Genomic DNA, 23,329 nt, shown 5'->3' on the forward strand with positions numbered 1-23,329 from the left:
TGTACTACAACATACAGTATGTTCCTTAGCCTAGATGTGGAATGACCGCTACTACTTTCACCACATTTTAGTATGATTTATAACCAGCATGCACTGCTGCAGCCGGCGCCAACTTACAATCAGTTTTGCCATAGACAAAACTAATATCACTTCTGCCCGCCATACAAGACTTTGAAGGCCCCTATCCTGTTCAGTTGCGGGCCTGCCACATATTGTCTAGGATGTTTTTGACACCGAAGAAACCAACTGGCCCCTTCCTCAGATGCATGGAAAATTGTGTGCATATTGCCCCCAGCAACTAGTTGCTTACTTAATTTGCAAATCAGCATAGTAAAAAAACAGTCAGAAGGTGGGCAAACATCTCAAGGGAACCTGTCAAGTGCCCTGCGACAGGAAAACCTAGGGTGCTCACTTCCTGTCTTAAGATTTAAGACAATCGAAAAGATGAAGACCGTGAGCAACTATTAATGGTCACTTGTAACATGCATTTAATTAAACTTCATATATTTGTAGCTTGCCCAAGTCTGTACAAAAATCATCAACTCCAACTCCTCAGTTTATGAAACCACCGACTCCAAGCACCCAAAATTGCTCCGACTCCTCGACTAACTCCACAGCCCTGGCAGGGCTATCGAGTGGGTACAAAAATCACCTGACTCAAACCCCAAAGTATATGAATCCACAGACTCGGATACCAGGCACCCAAAAATTGCTCAGACTCCACAACCCTGCGCTTGCCCATTACAAACACCTAAGAGAAATTACCAAACCTTCCGGCTGCTATTTGGTGCCCCTCCCCTACAACAGTGCAAATAGTTTATACAGATGGATAATGTACAAGCAATAAGCATACCTGAGAAAATGTAATTATACCCAGTTCTTCCATACAACTCTCCCCATCCAGCCAGGGTTGCCGACCTGCAGATGTGCTACAAATAGAAGCAGAACATGCAGTGAACATTATACCAGAGACCTTCTTGTTCTAGAAACAGGAAGGGCTGACTAGAGCCAAATGTCAATCACAATTAGCTCTCACACAAACAGTAACAGCATTTACCCCCAAGTTAAAACCTGTTAAACTTGTGCATTACTCCGGATAAAACATTCTGAACTGAAAATGCTAGTTTCATTGGGAGGGTAGAAGGAAGAGAGGGGTGGAGGAAGTAATTAGGGATGGGGATTGTCAGCGCCTTTTGGTTTATAAGGTAGTTGTATACAGCTTTGTGTTCTTCCATTTTAAAAAGGACACCTGGGATATGGATGATAACAGAGGCGCCAACAGGATAAAAAAGAACCGTATTTAAAAACAATAAAACAAGGGGGTACATGTGTATCTTGGAGTACAGATTAAATGTTTTTTGCATATTGACCACAGTGGTTGTGTTTGAAAATTGAGGAGGTAAGTCCACCCTTACCCCCTTGTTTTATGGTTTTTAAATACGGCTCTTTTTTTATCCTGTTGGCGCCTCTGTTATCATGCATTGTTATCCCCCTGGTGGATGGGTGTGTACACCCCTTCTTTTTCCTGCTACAGAGAGCGACTTCTTAACTTGAGTGGGGACAGGTCTAATATCCCCATATGCGCTTATAGTGGTTGCCTGGCCTCGGCAACCCGTGTTTGTGAGTATATCTCTTAATTGCTTATTACACCAACAATCATGACCAATAATACACTATTGGGGGCTCCCGTTTCTATTTTTTTGTCTCCTTACCTGGGATATGGAGGTTGCCATATTTATTCCTTTTTAAACTATACCAGTTGCCTGGCAGTCCTGATCTCTCAGACATTGGTAGAGTCAAAGGCTAGGAACACACTAAGCAGAAATGCTAGCATTGCAGAAAACGCAGCGTTTATACGCATGTAAGTCAATGGGCCACATTAAAAAAACGCATATGTGTTTCGTATGGGTTTTAGGAGTTTAAAAATGCTGGTTTTGTTGCATATTTTTCAAAAACATATCAAAAACACACATAATGAAAAAGTCAATAGTGACACAATGTTATGTGTTTTTATAGGAGTTAAAAAACAAACAAACAAAAAAAAAAAATTTCTGATGCATTTCCGCTTCCTGTTGATTTCCTAGTGATTTGTATAAAATGCAATATAAAAACCCATGCAAAACGCATGTGTTTTGTATATGCGAACTGCAAACCCATTATGCACGCAAATGCAAGAAAAACGCATGTGTGGAGGAGGATGGAGTATTTCGACTTCGTCTTCAACTTTAGCTAAGGCGAGGTCATTGTCCACTTTGGTGAGAACGGTTTCGGTTGCATGGGCAGGCCAAAATCCAGATTGCAGTGGGTCTAGCATTGAGTTGGCATTGAGGTACTGGGTCAGGCGTTTATGAAACAGACACTCAAGGAGTTTTGAGGCAAAGGGGAGGAGGGAGATAGGGCGGTAGTGTGAGGGTAGGGAGTGGTCGAGGGAGGGTTTCTTAAGCAGGGGTAGTACAGTGGCCTGCTTGAAGTCTGAGGGGAATGTGCCTGTGGATAGGGAGAGGTTAAACAGGACAGTGAGGACTGGGGCCAAATCCATGAAGTGAGGATGGAGTAAACCAGAAGGGATGGGGTCAGGGGGCAAGCAGTGCTTTTCAGTGCAGGTAGATTTGGGCACAACCGGCGCCATAGACTGATAGGAATTACAGCTATAGCGCGTTTAGTGAGTAACGTCAGCTCTGTCAGAAGACGGAGCCGAAGTTGCTTTTAAAACACAAAAATTCGGCCTCCAGCAATATCTGGAACCGAATTATATAATTCCCCAATAACCATGGTAGCCTGGAGGGGGAATAGTATTTAACACGGTCCGGACTTGTGCAGAAGCAGGATCAGCCATATACCGGCTGTGTCCTGCGCCCAAGTCTACCGGTGCCAATTTCAAATGTATGCGCTCAAGGGGGGAGGAAGTGGTATGGAAGTCTGCAGTAGGTGCTTGACTTCCTCAATGGAAGTAGGACTGTAGGAGGTGAGAGGAGTATAAGATGGTGGAGAAGCTAAATAGGAGGGGAGGATTGAAGGCTGGATATTTCCTGACGAATGGAGACAATTTTGTTGGTGAAGTAGGTGGCTAACGCCGTGGCAGAGGGTGGAAACGGATGGCGGGGGGGGGGGGGGGGGATGGGTTTAAGCAGGGAGTTGAAAGTGGTAAAGAGACGCCGGGGGTGGAAGCTTGTGCTTTGAAGAGCTTGGTGATTTATTCTTGCTTAGCATCAGCAAGGGCAGTGTTAAAATGTAGCAGGTTAGCCTTATACTGTAGGAAATACTGATTAAGTTGAGTTTTCCTCAGTTTCTGTTCAGTGACAAGTGTTACACTCTGGAGGTTGCGAGTATGGGTAGTGCGCCAGGGCTGGGGGGTTAGGGGGGCAGCTTCCTCTATGGCTGATGAGAGGGTTTGAGGATACTGAGCTGCAGCAAGAATATGACAGGTTTAGGTGGGGAGAGTGGAGGAGAGGGCATGGAGGGGGATCGGCTAGGACACTAGGGTTGAGCTGACGTAGATCTCGCTGCCATCGGTCAGGTGGGTGTGCGGGTGGTTGGGAGGTGCCTTCTGTGAGGATTTTGAAGGTGATGGTCTGAGGGCAGGAAGGGGGCGATGTCAGGTCTGTGATGGTGGTTGATTTGGTGAGTATAAGTCGAGAGTGTGACCAGCAGAGTGGGTGGGGGTGTTGAACTAGGCCAAGGGAGTTGGCTATGGTGAGTAGCTGGGTCACGACAGAGGTGTTGGGTTCATCGATGGGAATATTGAAATCCCAGAGGATGATGTTTGGGAGGTCAGAGGAGAGCGTGTGTGGGAGCCAGGAGGCAAGGTTGTCGAGAAATTGTAGTGTGGAGCTCGACGGAGGGCAATATAATACCGCAACAGTGGGTGGGAGGGGATGGTAGAGGCGGATGGTGTGGGCCTCGAATGATGTGAATGGAAGGGAGGTAGGTGGGGTGAGGACACTGAAGGTGCAGGATGGGGAGAGGAGCAGACCCACCCCTCCCCCGGTCCTGTCTGGTCTGGGGGTGGACCGAGGTGAATCCCCCCATAGGAGAGAGCAGCCTCTGCGGCAGAGACCGTTTAAACTTTTTAGCTATTTTTTTACACTTTTGGCACCTCTGTTTATGTGTTACATTAGGCAATGAACATGGTTTAATGGTTTAATAAATATATATGGCAGCCTCCGTATCTTTCATTTCAGGTGTGCTTTAAAAGGGTACCTGAGATGAAGATAAAAGGCTATATATTCACACTTACCAGGGGCTTCCTCCAGCCCCACGAGGTGCGTTGGCTCCCTCGTCACCGCCGTGAACTGAATAAGGGTCCTAGTGCAGTAATGCACAGCATGCTGTACACAGATTGTATTGTACTGCAGGCTTAACTGTATGGTCGTACTGCAACTATTCGGCTCCAGTATGCGTTGATTGCAACACAATTTATTGTGAAAGGACCCTTACGTCCCTATCGTAGTTGGGGGGGGGGGGGGAGGGGGATACATGTTTTTTGGTTTATGGGAGAACTGAGTACATACCTTCCCTTTATAGAGGATAACTGGGCAGACGAAGCGTCCTCGGCAGCGTGCCATCTTGCTGCGGTTAACCAGGTCCTGCAGCTTGCCGACCTGCACTGTACTCTCATACCTGCAGCACAAGCAGAAACAAGTGACAGATCTGAGCACAAAAAAAAGTGTTGAAAGACACTGACCAAGGATTGAACTTTATCCCAATCAGTAGCCGATACCCCCTTTTACATGAGAAATTATTCCTTTTCACAAATAGACCATCAGGGGGCGCTGTATGATATTGTGGTGAAGCCCCTCCCACAAGAAACTGAGGACCGTGGTACTCCTGGCAGTTTCCTGTCTGTGAACCTTGTTGCATCGTGGGAAATAGCCGTTTACAGCGGTTTCCAACTGCCAAAAAAGCAAGCAGCAGCTACATCACCTGCCAGCAGTAAAAATGTTACCATGTGATAAATGTCAGAATGTAAGTCAGGGATTTAAAATATTTAACAATGGGCAAACACTGACTAAATCATTTATACATAATTATTGTAAAAAGGAAGCACTTTATTACATCATTTTCACTGGAGTTCTTTTTGAAAGGAGACAGATGCATTAAACTAAAGCTCTGATACTTACTCGGGGCTTCCTCCCGCTCCATAAAACACGGCTAAGTCCCATGCTGTCCTCCTGCGGTCTGCCATTCAGCCGCAGTGAGCCCCAGTCGATGCCAGTGTGGGTGTACTGAGCATGCACAGACCTCCCGCGCATGTGCAGTAGACCCGGACTGACGTCACAGCCTGTTACCGGGGCTCACCGTGGCTGAACGGCAGACCACGGGAGGATGGCGTGGGACGTGTTTATGGAGCAGGAGGAAGCCCCGGGTAAGTTTCAGAGCTTTAGTTTAGTCCATCTCGGAGTCCCTTTAAGTTGGCTAAGGCGGCCTTAGCCATCAATTAGGCGTGTATACAGCACCCAAAGACCCCCAACGCCCAAATCACGAGCGATCTGCAGGCCGATCTACTCAACACAGATTCCCCCCCCCCCCTTAATGTTCCCCTTGTTTGTGCCATTCCCCCACCTGCCACATGACGTCACGCATGTCAATTCCCCCCCACCCACCCATAGCAACTCCGCACGTTGGCAGCTACACAGTTGACACGTGTGTGCAGCCCAGCGATGTCGTCCATGGGGATATCCATTGTCAATGTGTAGGAGCCATTAGGCTCAATACATACGTGGAACCTAATGCACAACCAACCTCACAACATGATCAGCCGCACAACAAATACATACACACGCGTTGATCAACCACCAACTCATTGAAATGAATACTGCGCGCACCAACAAGTCGGCATTCCAAAACAAGTAGTTCAAACTAATTGTACACACATGGCCAGCCTGCACGATAGTTGGGCAGGTTGATCCTGCGGTTTGATTGGGCAAATAGTCTTATCAGTTGGACACTTTGGCCCATATGCAATTCCCTTTTTCTCCTGAATTTTCTCCTAGGTGAGATTTTCAAAATTGCCAATAAAATGTCTTAAACCACCAGCAAGCAAGAAAATACTCAATTTTTATAGTACTTTTTCAATTGCAAAAAGCTGAAAAGTTATTTTAAATACAAGACAAAAAAATCTCCTAGGAGAAAAACGTGAATTGCACAAGTCCCCTTGTCTTTTGCCAGTGTACACACCCCAACTATCTCCCAACTGAACAAGTTTAGACGATAGTTGGGTGGAATAGTTGCACATATGTAGCAGCCTTTACAGTGGAGGTCATTTTAAAGACATGCCAGAGAGGTTACTGTTAAAGAGACACTGAAGCGAGAATAAATCTTGCTTCAGAGCTCATAGTTAGCAGGGGCATGTGTGCCGATGCTAAAACGCCGCTAAACGAGGGTCCCTGATCCCCCAACCCCCCCCCCCCTGCAAAATCAGCGACCAACTTGGTCATAGATTTTGCTGCTCTTGTGGCAGGGCTAACAACTGCAGCACTGCCTCTCAGCGCCATCTATCAGCGGCGCATCGCCGCCTCTCCCCGCCCCTCTCAGCGAAGGAAGACTGGGAGGGGCGGAGATGCACGCTGACAGACGCGCGTGGGGCAGGGCTGCGGCGGTTAGCCCTGCCTTAATCCGGAAGAGGGGATGCGCTGCTCGGAGGGGATTTCGGGGGTAAGGGACCCTCGTTTAGCCGCAGGATAGCGGCGTTTTAGCAGGGGCACACATGCCCCTGCTGAATAGAAGAGCTGAAGCGAGATTTATTCTTGCTTCAGACTCTCTAATCAGTATTTTGTATGTTTTATTTATTTTATATAGTTATACCCTGTATGCCGTTGTACAGTGCCACGGAAGATGCTGGCGCTATACAAATCAATAATTAGTCATGATCACCAAGAAGATAAAGCAGAGTACAATGCCAAACCTTATGTGCAAAGAACAGTTTTCTATGAACCGTTTCCTATTGAGAGGGAGGGGACCCCTTTACCCATAAGCCCACTTTACAGGGCATGATCACCATGGGCAAAGCTCAATCCCTACCTGATCCGGCCCCCAGCAGTCAGATAAGGGGATAAAGCCTGTATTTAGGAGCGGTACCTCATCAGCTGAAACCCCATTTTACCCCAGGGATTCAACATGTCAATTACAGAAGAACGGATGTTACCTGCAGAGTTCAGGGAGGAAACTGCTGTTTCTGACCACAGGTTCCCTGACTTTTCTCCTGGAGAATCTTAGAATATAGCGCTATCAGATCTGTGGGAATGGGTATGATCACTCAAGCCCAGTTACTGGTCACTGACAGCTGTTTGTCAATGCAACCCCAGTGGCTGCTGGAGAATAGAGTTTAAGAAAAACAGAAATGGAATTACTCCTTTTTTACAATATTCAATTATAAATGGTCCAGTCAGTGTTTGCCCATTGAAAAAGCTTTCCACACTCTGATCTAAATCTGAAATGTATCACATGTAGAGACATATTTAGTTCTGTCAGGTGATCTGTGCGGAAGGTTTGTTTACTGAATGGTCTGAACAGGGTTGTGGAGTAGGTAAAACTTTTTTTTTAAATCATCTGACTGAAACCACCAACTCAGACTACAGGTACCAAACAAATTGCTCAGCCTCCACAGCCCTGGTTTTGATGCCAGTAGAAAATATATCTGGTATCCCAGAATGCTCGGGGATTGCACATGCCATACAGCTAAACAGCCTAGGCTAAGCATCACTGGAAGCTTGGGACTACATACCACTGTTCTCCAATAAGTATATATAGGAAGTGTTTCTGATGCTAAAATCCAGACAGTTACTGTAAAAGGGAGTAACCTGAATAATTTATTGCATTCCACTATGTGTCACCACAAGGCCTCTAATGCTGGGAATACAAGCTACGTTTTTTTGCGGAAAATCGTTCCGATAGATGCCTTCGATGACACAATTCCAACATGTCCGATTGTCCTCAATTCTGTTCAGCTCGATTTCTTATAGAAGTGAAAAAAAATAAAAAAAAAATAAGAACGAGTGGAAGATAATAGAATCAAATGGCTAATCCATTGCACAGCGAATCGAACCCAAAAAAATGTAGAGTGTATTCCCAGCACTAGATCTAGGCAAGGAAGTCAGAATCATTTATTTCGCCAAGTACAAACAGGAGGTTGTACTTAGAATTGTTTTTGGCTCATACAGGTTCTGGAAGGATGGGGGGGGGGGGGGGGGGGGATAATGTCCATAAGCCAAGAACCAAGAATGCCATAATTCATATGGCTGGCTGGTGTAATAGCTAAGGGGCTCTGCCTCTAACACTATCCAGCCACTCTAGCGGTGGCTGGATAGTGTAATGGTTAAGGGCTCTGACACAGGAGACCTGGGTTCGAATCTCGGCTCTGCCTGTTCAGTAAGCCAGCACCTATTCAGTAGGAGACCTTGGGCAAGACTCCCTAACACTGCTACTGCCTATAGAGCGCATCCTAGTGGCTGCAGCTCTGGCGCTTTGAGTCCACCAGGAGAAAAGTGAGATATAAAGGTCATTTGTCTGGTCATAAAGTAGCGTGAACTTTGATTTGCCATGCACATCTATGTCCGGATGCCCCATGTTTCTGAAGACCCCAATCCCACCAGCCAGAAAATCCCAGACTATTGCACGGTCACAGGCTTGCTAGTTTGCAGGGAATATAGCATGAGGCTTTCACATTACATAACGTGAAAGACTGCATTTTGTCAGGTTTTCATTTTATGTTGAGTGCGTTTGTGCTTAGATTTTTTTTTTTTTTTTTTTTTTTTTTTTTTTTACGCAGATGCGTTTTTCAAGGGTTTTAATGAGTTTGCGGTTCAAATGTTTATGCATTTTTATATTTATGCAAATCACTAGGAAGACAACAGGAAGCGGAAGTACATTTCAAATTTTATTTAAACAAAAAAAAAAAAAAAAAACACATCAAAAAACGCAATACATTGCGTTTCCATTGACTTTCATTATCTGCGTTTTTGATGCATAATATGCAACAAAGCTAGGGATTTTAAGAACGCCAAAGTACAAACGCATACCCATGCGTTTATGCGGTCCACTGAGTAACATTGGTGCATAAAATGCAGTGTTTTACGCAATGCTATCGTTTCTGCTAGGTGTGCACCTGGCCTTAGGGATGGTCAAAGATATGCAAATCATTTTGAGTTGATGCAGCATTATGCAAATTCGCCTGCAAGTTTGTGCAGCTTGAAAATGAAGCAATCCTGCTGAGGTAAAATTAAATTTGTCCATTTTCAAGCTGAATAAATCTGCATACAAAATTAGCATAATTCTGCATGAACTCTATTATTATGTGCATCTCTGACCATCCCTATATGGCTGGGTACACACTTGTCAGTGCGTGAAAGGTCGCGCTTTGTCATGTGCGTTTTAGGTTAGCGTTTTCCCGCACATGCGTTGTGTGCGTTTTAATGTGTTTGCAGTTCGCATATACAATGCGTTTTGCATGCGTTTTTATATTGCATTTTAAGCAAGTCACTAGGGAATCAACAGGAAACAGAAATACATCAGAAAACAGTTTAAAGGGACTCCGAGGAGTACTTAAAAACAAAAATCGGAACTTACCTGGGGCTTTCTCCAGCCCACCGTAGGTCGGGAGGTCCCCCGGCGTCCTCTTGGCTCCTCTCCCGATCCCTCCACAGAAATCACGACCGGCGACTACGCCGGCCGCTACAAGTCATCACGCGGCCGGCGTGACAGTACTGCGCATGCGCGGTTAAAAAAAACTGCATATAAAAACCACATGTAAAATGCATACAAAAAAATGCATTACATTGCGTCACCATTGACTTTCGTTATGTCTGTTTTTGACAAAACCTTTAAAAACGCACATTATAAAACTCATACAAAACGCATATGAATTTTTTATGCGGCCCATTGACTAACATATGCATAAATGCTGCGTTTTCCGCTCCGCTAAAGTTCCTGCTAAGTGAGTTTCCAGCCTCTAGCAAGTCTGGTGAAGATTGTGTTTATTTGTGAAAGCGGAGTCGCACTTCAAACACTGGGCCCCTAATCTGTAGCCATCAGTTTCTGTAGCCCTACAGTTTCCTAGTAGGGCTGGAACTATACATGCCCATGTTTTTTCTTATCCGGTCACTTCAGGTACACATTAAATCCACTTCCTACCAGAGGACGTGAAGATAAGTCACTGCACTCTCCGGGCCCGTTTCCACTAGAGCGAATCCGCATGCGTTGTCTGCATGCGGATTCGCATAACCAATACAAGTGGATGAGACTGTTTCCACTTGTCAGTTTTTTGGTGCGTTTTTCTGTGCAGGATTTTTCTGCACGGTAGGGCCTGCAGAATTCGCCTGCGTGAGGAATGCAGATGATTCGCAGGCTATGTATTTAATAGGGAAAACACACATGCGTTTGCCACGATTTCGCGTGCGAATTCGCACGAAAACTAATGCAAATTGAACCAGGCAGTGACATGTTAAATTCGCATATACCCTGCCTATGCGAAATCGCGGCAAAAAACGCACGCGGAATCGCATCCGCATGCGATTTCGTCCGCGGTGGAATCCCGGTGATTCGCACCGCACTAGTGGAAACGGGCCCTCCCTCTACAAAACCCTGCATTTGAACCAGTCAACCATTGGCTTGCAGGGTTTAAGTTTCAACCGAATAGCAAGGGCCTATCGTATACCAATAACTTACATGGCAATAATCACGCGGACATGAATCCAGATGTGACAGACTGCACATAACCAGCTTTACAGGAATCTGACATGAGCAATTTAATGAAACCACTTTATAGGGAGATGCTGCCCTCTTCCTGCAGGCTGAGGAATCACCACAAGTGAGATGGATAGAAAGGCCAGCAGTGCCCATAGCAACCAACCAAAACCCTCACAACAGTCACTAGACACAGCTATAGCATGTGCTAATCAGGGAAGCTAATAACGCTGGATTGCGTGCAAATTATAAGCTGCTTGGAACTGCAAGGGAATAGAATTTCACTGGCCCAACTCCAACGAACATTAAATGGGCATGCAAGCCAGAACAATTTGCGTTTACAGGTAGCTAAATGACTTGTCCTACATTCACAAAGGGCTTGTTGGCAATTGGTTTTTGGCCAATGAAATACTGCATGCTGTAGCGTTTCAATAAGTTACCAAACTATTTGTTCAGTGGGTAACAGTGGTGTGGCCAGGGCTGTGGAGTCTGTACAAAAATCATCCGACTCCTCAGTTTATGAAACCAACTCCAGGTACCCTAAATTGCTCAATTACGACTCCTTAGTCTAATATTTACCAGGGCTATGGATGTGGTACAAGATCCAACGCCAGGTATAATAAAAAACAAACATTTGTATAGCGGTTTTCTCCTTTCAGACTCAAAGCGCTCAAGAGCTGCAGCCACTGGGAAGCGCTCAAGAGGCCACCCTGCAGTATTAGGAAGTCTTGCCATGGACTCCTTACTGAATAGGTACTGATCCTAGCCAGGATTCAAACCCTGCTCTCCCATGTCAAAGGCAGAGCCCTTAAAAGGAGTTCTGTGGAGTGCTGGAAAAAAGAAAAAACTGACACTTACCTGGGGCCTCCATCAGCCCCCTGTAGCAGTCATGTCCCTCGCTGTCCTCCTCCGATCACCTGTCTCCCGCCGCCGGCACAGTTCTAATTGCACGTCTAACGCAACTGTGGCTGCACGGCTGTGCACGTCTCCGGGAGCTTACTGCGCAGTACAAAAAAAATTAAAAATTAAAAAACCTTGCTGCGCAGTAATCTCCCGGAGACGCGAGCGGGAGCGCACACTATTTGTCTTGTCAGCCAAATAATTGACCAAGACCGGCGGCGGGGAACGGGTGATCGGAGGACGGTGCAGGACATGACAGCTGCAGGGGGCTGATCGAAGCCCCAAGTAAGTCACTTTTTTTTCCAGCACTCCACAGAACCCCTTTAACCAGTACACGATCCAGCCGCCAGGTAGTCCTATAAGGATATGAAGAGTGCAGAGGAGGAGAATGATTGGAGCTATCGGGGCCGCAAGTCTGAGGAGGGTCTGAGGAGGTGAGACTACACAGGGGAGCTAAACTAAGTGTCCAGAGCAGGCAACTCAAGAGAGCAGTAAGACGCACACAGGAGCCGGGGATAGGAGAGAGAGAGAGAGAAGCACCCGCCTGTTAGTATATGGACTCCATAGAGGAATGAGTAGGAAGGGTGGCTGCTCCCATTGGATGTCACCTTTCTCAATTTTACTGCATGGCTGTTTGCCAGTTACAGACAGCTGCTGGTTGGTCATCACCCGTTTGCAGAATTTTCAATCTAAATATTGAAGATGCTCTCATTTTAACCTCAGCCAGTAGAACTCGTCCTGCCTTCTGAGGTCATGCAGAGCAGCGCAGGGAGATTTTTATAGTTGCCTGTTCCGAATGCTGCACTGGCTTCTGTTCTTCAGGCAATACTCTGACAGCCTCCTCTGACGTCCAATCACGTTATTACATGTGATCGGGGCTCAGAGGACAAAGTCAGCAGTGCAGCGCCACCAGCTGGTGAAAGAGGGGTAATGGAAGTGTCTCTGCCATCACCAGGTGGCATTTGTAACGTGAAAATCTGCATTAGGCCACTAATCATTGTATGCGTGTTGCAGAAATCTGCAGCATGCAATCCATTTTCTCTGCATTGCACTGCAATGGCAAACTCGCACATTCAATGAAAATAACTCCATTGACATGCATTGGTTACAGTTGCAATGTGAATAATTGCATTGCGAATTCGCACTTAGTGTAAATGGGCCGTAACTGATCAAGAAAATCAGCTGCTTTCTGCATTACCAAATGCGGCAATGCATTGTGAATGGAGCCCATGGTGGGAAAGTTGTACAGCTATAAGAATTTTTTTTACGAGGAGTGAACGATCTGACAATGAAAATCTAGCATCAATAGTACCTAACTGCAGACCTCTTGTTTACGCAGAAGATGGCAGCATTAGGTGAAGTTCTCACTGCGGCCAATTTTTCCACTTAACAGTTGGTTATGTGACCTGAAATGATCAGCGGTTTGGAGTGTTGAATGTTTTACTGTCTAATCAGTAGCTGACTATTAAGTGTACCAGACTTAAAATACATGAACTGCTAACCTTTTTAGAGCTCTCCCCTGAGCTCAAGCTGTATTCCCGCAGAAAAACTTTTATGGCTGTAATTTGCTTATCAGTGATTTCTACTACATTTCTGACAAGGTCCTGACAAGACAGAAGCTGTCACTTCCATGCCTAGAAATTAACGCTTTCAGGCAGCAAAATAAAACAAGTAAAACAGCCTGGTTATTAAATGTGAACTTCAGTCTAAACAAACATACTGTCATTAAGTTACATTAGTTACGTTAATTAAAATAGATAGGTAATATAATCTCTTACCCACCCTGTTTTAAAAGAACAGGCAAAGGTTTGTGATTTCATGGGGCAGCCATCTTTTTGGTTGAAAGGAGGTGACAGGGAGCATGAGACAGTTCCCAACTGTCCTGTGTCCTGATCAACCCTCCCAGCTGCGCGCTAGGCTTCAAATCTCAAATTCAAAACATTTAAAAAAAATGAATTTGCGCCAAAACAGCAGAAGGACAACAATTTCAGAAATCCCATCATGCTTTGCACAGCATCAGGGGAAAAATGCCTGGGCAGTTTTCTTCTGTGCAGCTAAAAATGAGGCTTTGGTGAGAAAAACTAAGTTTTGATGCCGTGAAACAGTTAAAGAAACACCAAGCCTTTTTAGTGCTGCAGAGTAGATATTAAGTCGCCTCGGGTACACTTTAAAGAGAATCTGTACTTTCCAATTTGTAAAAAAACAAAAAAAACACAACAACACATACCAATCGAGTCACTGATCTCCTGGCAGGTGGTGACGCTTCAACAATCAATAGATTTCATGCTGAAATCTATAGGAAATCTGTCTGTAGTGTGTGGACAGGCAATAGATCCCTCTCTGATTAGAGAGGAATCTGACAGTCGACCTGGTGGCAGATTAATAGGTGTATGGGTACCATATGAGTTCCTCAGTGGCTGGGAATAGCTATTAAGGCTGCCCAGAACCAGAATTTCAGCACACAAAAAAAAGTGATGCTTATCTGCCTACAACTATTTGATATTTATAGCAAACATTGCAGTGGAGACAATGGTTTCAGTTTACAGCAGACCTGCTTACAGTTCTCAGAAAGTCACCTTCTTACTTCAACCTGAGCTTGAACTGTACAGGGAGAAAAAAAAAAATTGACCACCAAGGGGGGAAAAAAAAAAATCTGAGAAAATTTATTCAAAATGACAGTTTTTTTTAAGGAATCAGTTTTCCATCTGTGACCCTCCGGTTCCGTTAGCAAACGACCAATGTAACACATCCTTTGATCTGGAAAAACCGACGCAGACCCAAACTTGCAGTCAGTGAGGTGGAATGGGCAGAACAGACCCATGTGAACAGATCCATTGGTGAACACTGGATCCATTTGCATCCGTTCCATTACACTAAACCTGTTTTTTTAGGCCAATGTGAACCAGGTTAAACACTGAGGCACCCCCTCAAGTCAATCCTCCAGCCCATCCTCCTGCAGTGGGTAAGGGCCTGTGGCATCCTCCATGTTCTCAGAAGCATATTAGAACAGGGGCTGCTGAAGTCTGCAGTATATCACAATTCAAATGATCACCATTGTGGCCAATCACTGCTAATCCTCTGCCCAGCCGAACTGCTAGCTATGCAAATTTGTTTCTCTTTTAGCTTTCCGGTCCATAGTGGGAGGAGACAAGTTAAGGAAGGATGCTGTCTGACATGTCCTGGGAAAATCATACGTACCTTGGGCTTCCCCCAGGCCCCTTCAGCCCGATTGCTCCCTTGCTGCCATCCTCTGCCTTTTGGATGCTCTGTTATCGGTCCTGATAACTTTGGCTAGTCAGCGCATGCACAATATGGCCACACTGCGCATGCGCCAACTGGCCGAAGTTATCAGGACCAATAACGGACATCCAGAAGGCGAAGGACGGCGGTGAGGGAACAATCAGGCCAAAGGGGGCTGGAGAAATCTCTTTCTTCCTCTAGAGAGGGGCAGAACTGGTTCAGATGACAGAGTCTGTTCATCTCATTACAATCTCCACCCCAGGAGAGAAGGTGTAAAAAGTCTAAACACACAAACTGGGATGGTTCTTACATCCCAACTCAACCCTGGATCCATCCATCCCAGATCCATCTGATGACTGATGGACCTGGCCAAACTTCCTATACTATGGTTCAATGGTCCTCAAACTAAGGCCCGCAAGCAGAATGAGGCCCTCCCAAGGCTTTTTCACTGGCCCCCAAACACATAATGTATAACTAATAGATGTGGCCCACTGCACCTTTAAATACTGGCTGCCCGCACATAGAATAGCAGTGCTGGCACCGCCCATCCACATACTGTAGAAGCCAGCAAGCAGTCATTCGCTGGCTTCCAATCCAATTCTGCATCAGGTGACACTGCTGTCCAACTGGAAGGAAGATTGTCACCTGAGTATGCTTCACTATGTGGTGCATAAAGACGCATGACTGAATGGCTGCTGCTGGGAGTTCTCCTCCGGGCATGATTGGGGGGAATCAATACCTAGATTCAATGGAATGTTTTTCAACATCATTTTATGTATGTTCCGGCCCCCCAGTAGTCTGAAGTATATTGATCCGGCCCTTGATTGAAAACGTTTGGAGACCCCTGCTATTAAAGAGACGCTGAAGTCTTTTTTTCTCTCGTTTTTGTCATAAAAACCTCTGAAGCATGACTGCCCCAGTTAAATCGCCACATCCCCGTGGCAGATGAAAGATTTATTACACTGAAATAGCCCTGCAAAGCTCTGAGGCTCACAGGGCTTCACTTCCATGAAGAGGCTGAGCTTTAGGCTGTAGCTCTGCCTCCTTTGCAGTCATTCTCTGCGGATCACCACCTCTACCCGCCCCTCTCAGTCTTCCTTTCACTGAGAGGGGCGGAGAGGAGGCGGAGATCCGGAGATTGATTGCGGAGAAGCAGAGGTACAGCCTAAAGCTCAGCCTCTCCAGGAAGAGAAGCCCTGCGTGTCAGGGCAGCATGATCAGCGACCTGCAAAGTCGTAGTACTTTGCAGGTCAATTATTTTGTAATAAATCACCCAGCTGCCGTGGGGATGTGGCGATTTAACTGGGGCATTTATGCTTAAGAGGATTTTATGACAACAACAAAAAAAAAAAAAAAAAGTTTCTTTAAAGTGTAACTGTCTGGCATAAAATCCTCGCCTAGTCCCCGCTCCGGAATGGCTGCCCGGCGGTAGGGCTCCTTCCGCGTATGACGTCACCACGCCGGCCGCCTACGTCATCACAGCAGCCAGCGTGAAAGTATTATTTGCACAATTTTATTATGAAAAATGGATAATGCATTTCAGTCTCAGCGCTTGTTCTGAATATCATCTGTAAAGTATCCTGCCTTTGGGAGAGAACATTAACATAACGGTTTTATTAAAAAAACTAGTAGAACTAAGCCCGTTACCATAATGGGCTCTAGGCCTCCCTCACAACCCTCCTCCCACCCATCACAGCCGCCATCCGCATGCCCAGCGCGTCCTCCCGCCTGCCCCGTCCTGCTCTGACTGCTGCCTGCGTGCCGCGCATGCACGGTACCCAAAAGCACAGACACAGGGACACACAGGAGGAGGACGCAGGGACACAGGGGTTTTATTGTATAGGATTGTTCTGTCTAGCTAAGCTGTTGCCATAACCCTTTTTCCTACAAGACTACCTACAGATAGAATGTGTCTCCTCAAACAAGAAGTTGTAGCAGCTTAACCAATCTCTGGACGAGAGCACAGATTGTATATGCGATCAAAATTATATTGTGTGTGGGCTTACCAACCAAGCAAAAAAGGTTAGTTTGCCTACAGCGCTGGATGCCTTCAGAATTCCCTCAGGGTCCAAGTGCTGAATGGTAAGCGGCGGCAAAAGGTGATGTCCCAGTACTAAACCTACCAGGGCTGTGGAGTCGGTACAAAAATCTTTCGACTCCAACTCAGACTCCTCGGTTTATGAAACCACAACTCCCGACTCCAACTCCGGGTACCCAAAATGGCTCCGACTTCTCGACTCCGACTCCTTAGTCTAATACTTAACAGGGCTGTGGATTGTGTACAAAAATCAGACTCCTCCGACTCCTCAGTTTATGAAATACACGACTCCGACTCCAACTCCGGGTGCCCAAAATTGACCCGACTCCTCGACTGACTCCACAGCCCTGAGACCTACAAAGCAGTCTGTCTTTAAATTGAAAAAAAATGTGTAACTTATTTGTAATAAATGGATGGTAATAAATGGATATAAATAACCAGGAAACATTTTACTGCCTGGTAAATGGGACTTCGCCCAGCCATATCTTCCGCTAGCTGTACCCACAACCTCTGGGGCTTCCTGCCCATCCAATTATCTCGCCTCCCACATCCAGGCCTGGCTAGACAGTCAGCAGTCTCCTGCCAAGTTCAGCTTGTAGGACTCCACCAGAGGCACTGCAACGGGGTTCATATCTATTTCCATACCTATATATGTACCTGTAATGGATTTGCTTGCACAAGCTGGGCCATTCGTGCACAAAACAAAGCTGTAGTGGCAGAACACACCCCACTCCCAACCACATGTGGAAAACCACCTGGCTTATGGGGCAGGAGGAGCAGAAGGGCTCTTTTCCCCTATGAAATGTGATCATGTTTCAATTTCCACCATGCGATGCAGCTACTATACTCCTAGTAGAGCTCAATCCCATCCAAAACGCAGCAGGACGACGATTGGGCTTGGACCAAAATCACATCGCACTAATGTAATTTTGCTGCTGCTGTTTCCATTAGTATAATGCACCTTGTGTTTTGCGATCGGAATCAAATAGCAAATCGCAGGGTAGTGGAGATAGGCCCCAATTCCTGGCCACCAGTTGTCTAGCTCAGTGTTTCTCGAAGTTTTATTGGTATGTACCCCTTTTAAAAACCTGCACTCACTAAGTACCCCCCTAGCACAGGCATAGCTAACCTTGGCACTCCAGCTGTGACAAAACTACAAATCCCATCATGCCACTGCCTCCGAGTTATGCTTCGAGCTGTCAGAGTGTTGCAATGCTTCATGGGACTTGTAGTTCCACCACAGCTGGAGTGCCAAGGTTAGCCATCACTGCCCTAGCATAATAAACATCACCACAAGTACCCCTTGACAAATATAAAATTTACTTGTAGTACATGATAATTGGTTCTAAACAATTTCCAAGCATTTACTATTGCTTTTAAAAAGGAACCTGAAGCGAGTAAAATTATTTAAAATAAACACATGACGTACCTGCAAATGAATATTACATACTAACCTCTCCGTCAGTTCCTCTCAGAAGCTCACCATTTTCTTAGTGATCCCTTCCAGTTCTGACAAGATTTTGTCAGAGCTGAAATATCGTAGTTGCTGTCAGTTATATATCAGCAGTTGTCAGTTACAACTGAACGTGCAAGGTAATGTCCATGTTTTCCTATGGTTCAAGTGGTCCATATTACACTTTAACAGTGTGCTGACCAGGAAGCTGTTATGGGGCAATGTCCATATTCAAAATGGAGGACGGAGAATTTGATCACAGGTGGGAGAGGAGAAAGATCGAGGAGTAGACTACACAGGAGTTAATTATGACCTGTGAATGGTTATTTTGACTTTTTATTTTCAGTTCAGGTTCTCTTTAATTAGCTAAAACACTAATTTAGTGTTTAAATAACATTTATCATTTTCTAAAACTCTAAAATGTGTTATTCTTATTTAAAGTAGATCAAGCCCGAGTACCCTGGAACCATCAGACGTACCCCTTAGGGTACGCATACCACACATTGAAAACCTAGGGTCTAAATAAAAGGGTGAATTACTACGGTACTGTGACAGATTTGCCTGTACAAACTGGGCCAAATCGCACTAAAGTACGCGCACTAAGGCTTGCTCCAGAGGTTGCTCTCTAAGTAGAGTTTTCTAAGAAAAGAAAATAGACGTGTAGAAGGTTTATCAGGAAAGGTTTACACTTCTAACTATGCAGAATTGTAAAATTTCCCTTGTCCAGAGAGGCATTACCCAGCAAGCTCAATGGTGAACCAGAACTCCTAGAAGTGTGTAAGGGGGCTACAATGGACCAAAAAGCCCTCTTACTAAAATGTTATGCAAAGCAAAAGTTTGCTTACTTAAAACAGAAGGTATTTGAGATTATTCAGGTTAGAGTGAGCATATGATGTCTCCCACAATGCATCACTGCTGAATATGCAAATGATCCTTTGTTCCATGTTAACTCACTGCCCGTACAATTCTATGGGCCTGTTCACAGTACTGTGTTGTAACGGATCGTGTTATTCTAATTCACTGCATGCAGGCTTTGTATTAAAGTCAATGGCCAATCTCCATTGCAGTTGACACTCATGTGTGTGCTATGCAACTGACCACTGAACCTAGCCTGGGGGTTATTTAGTCCACCTGTGAAGAATGAGTCACATACGTGTTTTTGTCATCTTCTGTGCTTTCGTACTCCAGGAAGACGATCCGGCGGGGGTAATGCCCACACAGCTCTCCGTTGGGATTCTGGATGACGCTATAGCAATAGTCTCTGCCAAAAAGCTCTAGACAGCGCGACTCAATCCCCTCCACCTGAAAGACAAACGGCCAATCGTTAAAGCAACGCTCATGACGCAACAGATCAAGCGCGCTCCTCAGAACTTGCTAAGAAAACTCAGAGCAGGGCATTTAGGCCTTGGCTATCGTGTCCCTAACTCTCCCTCTAGATTGTAAGCCTTTGGGCAGGGTCCTCACTCCCTTTGTGTCCTACCTGATCATGCACCTCTATTACTGTGCACCCATGCTATGCATTTGAGTGAACCTAACTTGCCTAATCCCCATGCTCCCCTCCAGTGACTAAGCATTACCTCGTACTCATACTGTGCTGTGTGATCTGGTCTTTCTTGTATTCCTGTATTGTCATATTGCTGTTTGTCACCCCTAAATATTGTCTGTAACCTAAATTAATGTCCAGCGCTGCGTAATATGTTGGCGCTTTATAAATACAACAAATAAATAAATAAATATTGCGATCGCTTTTCCCTATACAATCTATTGCCAGCGATTGTACATCAACTCCATTTCTTTTACAATAATTTGTGCTCAAAGTTGACACACTTCGGCTTTGTTCACATTCTAAAATCGAAATCACAAACGCCATAATTTTGCAAGTGATTTTTTTTCCCCCTCCTGGCGCTTACCCACGCGCTACGATTTTGTGTAAAACACTTTTCTAAGCGCTTTTGCAGAGCGATTTGTTTTATCACTTCTTAACGCAAGTCAGGAAGTGAACTCTTTGACCCGGAAAAGAACAATGTATTTATTCTTAAAAGCGCAAACGCAATTGCCGCTCAAAATCGATTGTGAGCGTTTTGCGGTTTTTCCTATACCTTCCACTGCAGCAAAATAACCCTAAAAATTGTACATGCAGCGCTTTGATGATCGGAAAGCAGACGAAACGCGCCGATATGAACTATCCCATAAGGATTCATTGCACTAGCGAGTTTAGGGAGTTTCTTTTTTGTAAAATCGCTGGCACTCAAACTTTTAAACCATGCAGACAGGGGGCGTAACCACAGGGGAGCAGTCCCTGCGACAGCAGGAGGGCCCAGAGCTGTAAGGGGGCCCCAACTATTACATCACTTCCTCTGATAGAGGGGTCCACCCTTCAGATCAGGTGTTTTGTGGCTACACTTGTTATAGGTGTGAGGATTAGGATATTCACACTTGTTTTATGACCCTTGCAAGGCGGGCCCCCAGGCTGTGAGGGTCACCAAGGGGAGGCAAGGGAGAGGGTGTAAACATTGAGGGGCCACAAAGTTTTGCTGGGTGGCAGGATTTGTAGTTATGCCCCTGCATGCAGAGATCTTCACATTACACGAAAATGTTATGGTCCATCACATTCCCGTTCTGACAACGGCACAATTCTGATGATTGGCACAGAAGACAGACAGCGGTTTCCTGTAGGTCGCGATTTGGCACGCAGCTCCTAGACACAAACTTCAGCACTGTGTTTGGCCGCCTGTCCAGCCTCCAAAGAATTCACTGATACATTGTGGGCAGCGAGAGAATGAATTGAGGAAATAATGCCGCGAACCCAACGCACAATTTCCAAGTACAAGACAAGTCAGAGGAGGAAGCAGATCCACACATGACTTTCAGTTCCCCTTCTTCTCACCCAACAGCCTGACTTCAGTGGAGCAGAACATGAAATGTTCATCTACTGCCAGTTTGTTTTGTCTCCTTATAAGCCCTCATGAGCGAATGTTAAAGATAACCTGAGGTGGGTTTCTGCAATCAATATTAGGACACCGGGGCACATTCTGCATACTATCAACAGCCTCTGTGTCCTATCGAATCCCCCCAGCCGTCCCCTGTGCTCTGCTGTCCACCCTTATAAAAACCGCCAGGCTAGCGACACGTAGATTGTCGCTAGACGGCTGTTTACATTGATGCTGCCACTCACCTCCGCACCCCCTTCCTTCCTTCCCCGCCTCTGTAAGCCGATTGGAGGAAGCTTACAGAGGCCGGGGGGGGGGGGGGGGACGCAGGCGGGGAGAGCTATAGAGGAGGCGGGGCGCGGCGTTGAGTGGCAGCCTGAATGTAAACAGCCGACTAGCGACAATCTGCGTGTCGATAGCCTGGCGGTTTCTATAAGGGGGGACAACAGAGCACGGGGGTCGGCTGTAGGCAGAGTAAAAGGACACAGAGGCTGGTGATAGTATGCAGAATGTGCCTCTGTGTCCTAATATTGATTGTAGAAACCCACCTCGGGTTCTCTTTAAAAATCACTAAAGTCAGATGCACACAGACCTTTGACATCACAAGTTTGACTGCATGCTAACCAATGATACAGGTGTATATGAGTTTTCATTATCAATTTCACTTTTCCAATCAGTATTCAATATGGGACATGAACTCAAATCAAACTTAAAGAGGAACTCCAGTGAAAATAATGTAAAAAAAAAAAAGTGCTTCATTTTTACAATTATGTATAAATGATTTAGTCAGTGTTTGCCCATCGTAAAATATTTTAAATCCATGATTTACATTCTGACATTTATAACATGGTGACATTTTTACTGTTGGTAGGTGATGTAGCTGCTGCTTGCTTTTTTTGCCAGTTGGAAACAGCTGTAAACCGCTATTTCCCACAATGCAGCAAGGTTCACAGACAGGAAACTGCCAGGAGTACCACAGTCCTCAGTTTCTTTGGGAGGGATTTCACCGCAATATCAGCCATACAGCGCCCCCTGATGGTCTGTTTGTGAAAAGGAATAGATTTCTCATGTAAAAGGGGATATCAGCTACTGATTGTGATAAAGTTCAATTCTTGGTCAGAGTTTCTCTTTAAGTCAAAGGTCCATGTACATTTTCCTTGAAAGCACCTGGCTAAGAAACTATCAGTCCTTCCCTGGAATACTATCTTTCAGAGCTGCATGCTCCAATCTCCAGCTTTGTCTGCACAGATGTGACTCAATCACCAAGCTGACAAGCATAGCTGGATGCTATGTAATGCAGCAGGACAGAGAACAGTGTGACAACATCTGGGTTGGCAGCTGCCACATACAAAGATGTAGGCCCGGTTCACATTAGCGTTCCCTGTCCGGATTTGCCAGGCCGGATCCAGGCCGTATACTGTACAAACGGAACGTACGTGCCACATAGCAATGCAAAGGCTATGCGGACGTTCACACACATACGTTCCGTACAGTACGGAGCCGGACTCCTGAGGCTTTTCCAACATGCGCTATTTTTTGGGTCCGGATCATCCGGCCCACGCACCCGGACCGGATCCTGACTGCACCATCCGGACATAGAAACCAATGGGGAACGGAAAGCACAGAACACACTGGAGACAAACACCGGACGTTCTACCCCACTTCCTATGCGTATTTATAGCGGCCATTTCGGATGGGGACACATGGGCCCAGCATATCTGGAGTGGAGCAGCAGTGACTTTAACGTGCTGGAGCTGTTTGGCAGTATGTCGGAGGTGGAGGTGAGGCCTACAGCCGAGGACCTGATTCTACAGGTGCACCAGGTGCACCTTCTGCAGACCCCAACAATTTTATGGTAATTTTGTTATTTTTTTTACCCCACGGATCCGGATGGCAGCCTGATGCATACGGATCAGGTCCTGATCCGATCAGTTTGCATGCCAAAATGCAAGTGTGAACATACACATACGTACATGCACATGCTATGTCAAATGCATGGAGCTGGCCTGCAAACAACAGATCCATGGGGCAGATCCCAGGTATTGGACACAAGGCTGTCACTATGACCAGAGTCTGATACCTGCACCA

At 45.8% G+C, this 23,329-nt stretch overlaps 1 protein-coding gene across 4 annotated transcripts in view; it reads right to left on the minus strand.

The window, feature by feature from the left end:
• MTMR14 (myotubularin related protein 14) overlaps positions 1-23,329 on the minus strand; it is a 107,254-nt gene that overhangs the window by 82,473 nt on the left and 1,452 nt on the right. For all 4 annotated transcript variants that reach the window (XM_068252560.1, XM_068252558.1, XM_068252559.1 and 1 more), the window contains exons 2-4: positions 19,465-19,613; positions 4,512-4,620; positions 854-929 (exon numbers count right to left, since the gene is read on the minus strand). In XM_068252560.1, coding sequence (XP_068108661.1) covers positions 854-929; positions 4,512-4,620; positions 19,465-19,613 — 334 coding nt within the window. The remainder of the gene's footprint in view (positions 1-853; positions 930-4,511; positions 4,621-19,464; positions 19,614-23,329) is intronic.

This window comes from Hyperolius riggenbachi, chromosome 9 (assembly GCF_040937935.1).
Source record: "Hyperolius riggenbachi isolate aHypRig1 chromosome 9, aHypRig1.pri, whole genome shotgun sequence".
NCBI classification, from domain to species: domain Eukaryota; kingdom Metazoa; phylum Chordata; class Amphibia; order Anura; family Hyperoliidae; genus Hyperolius; species Hyperolius riggenbachi.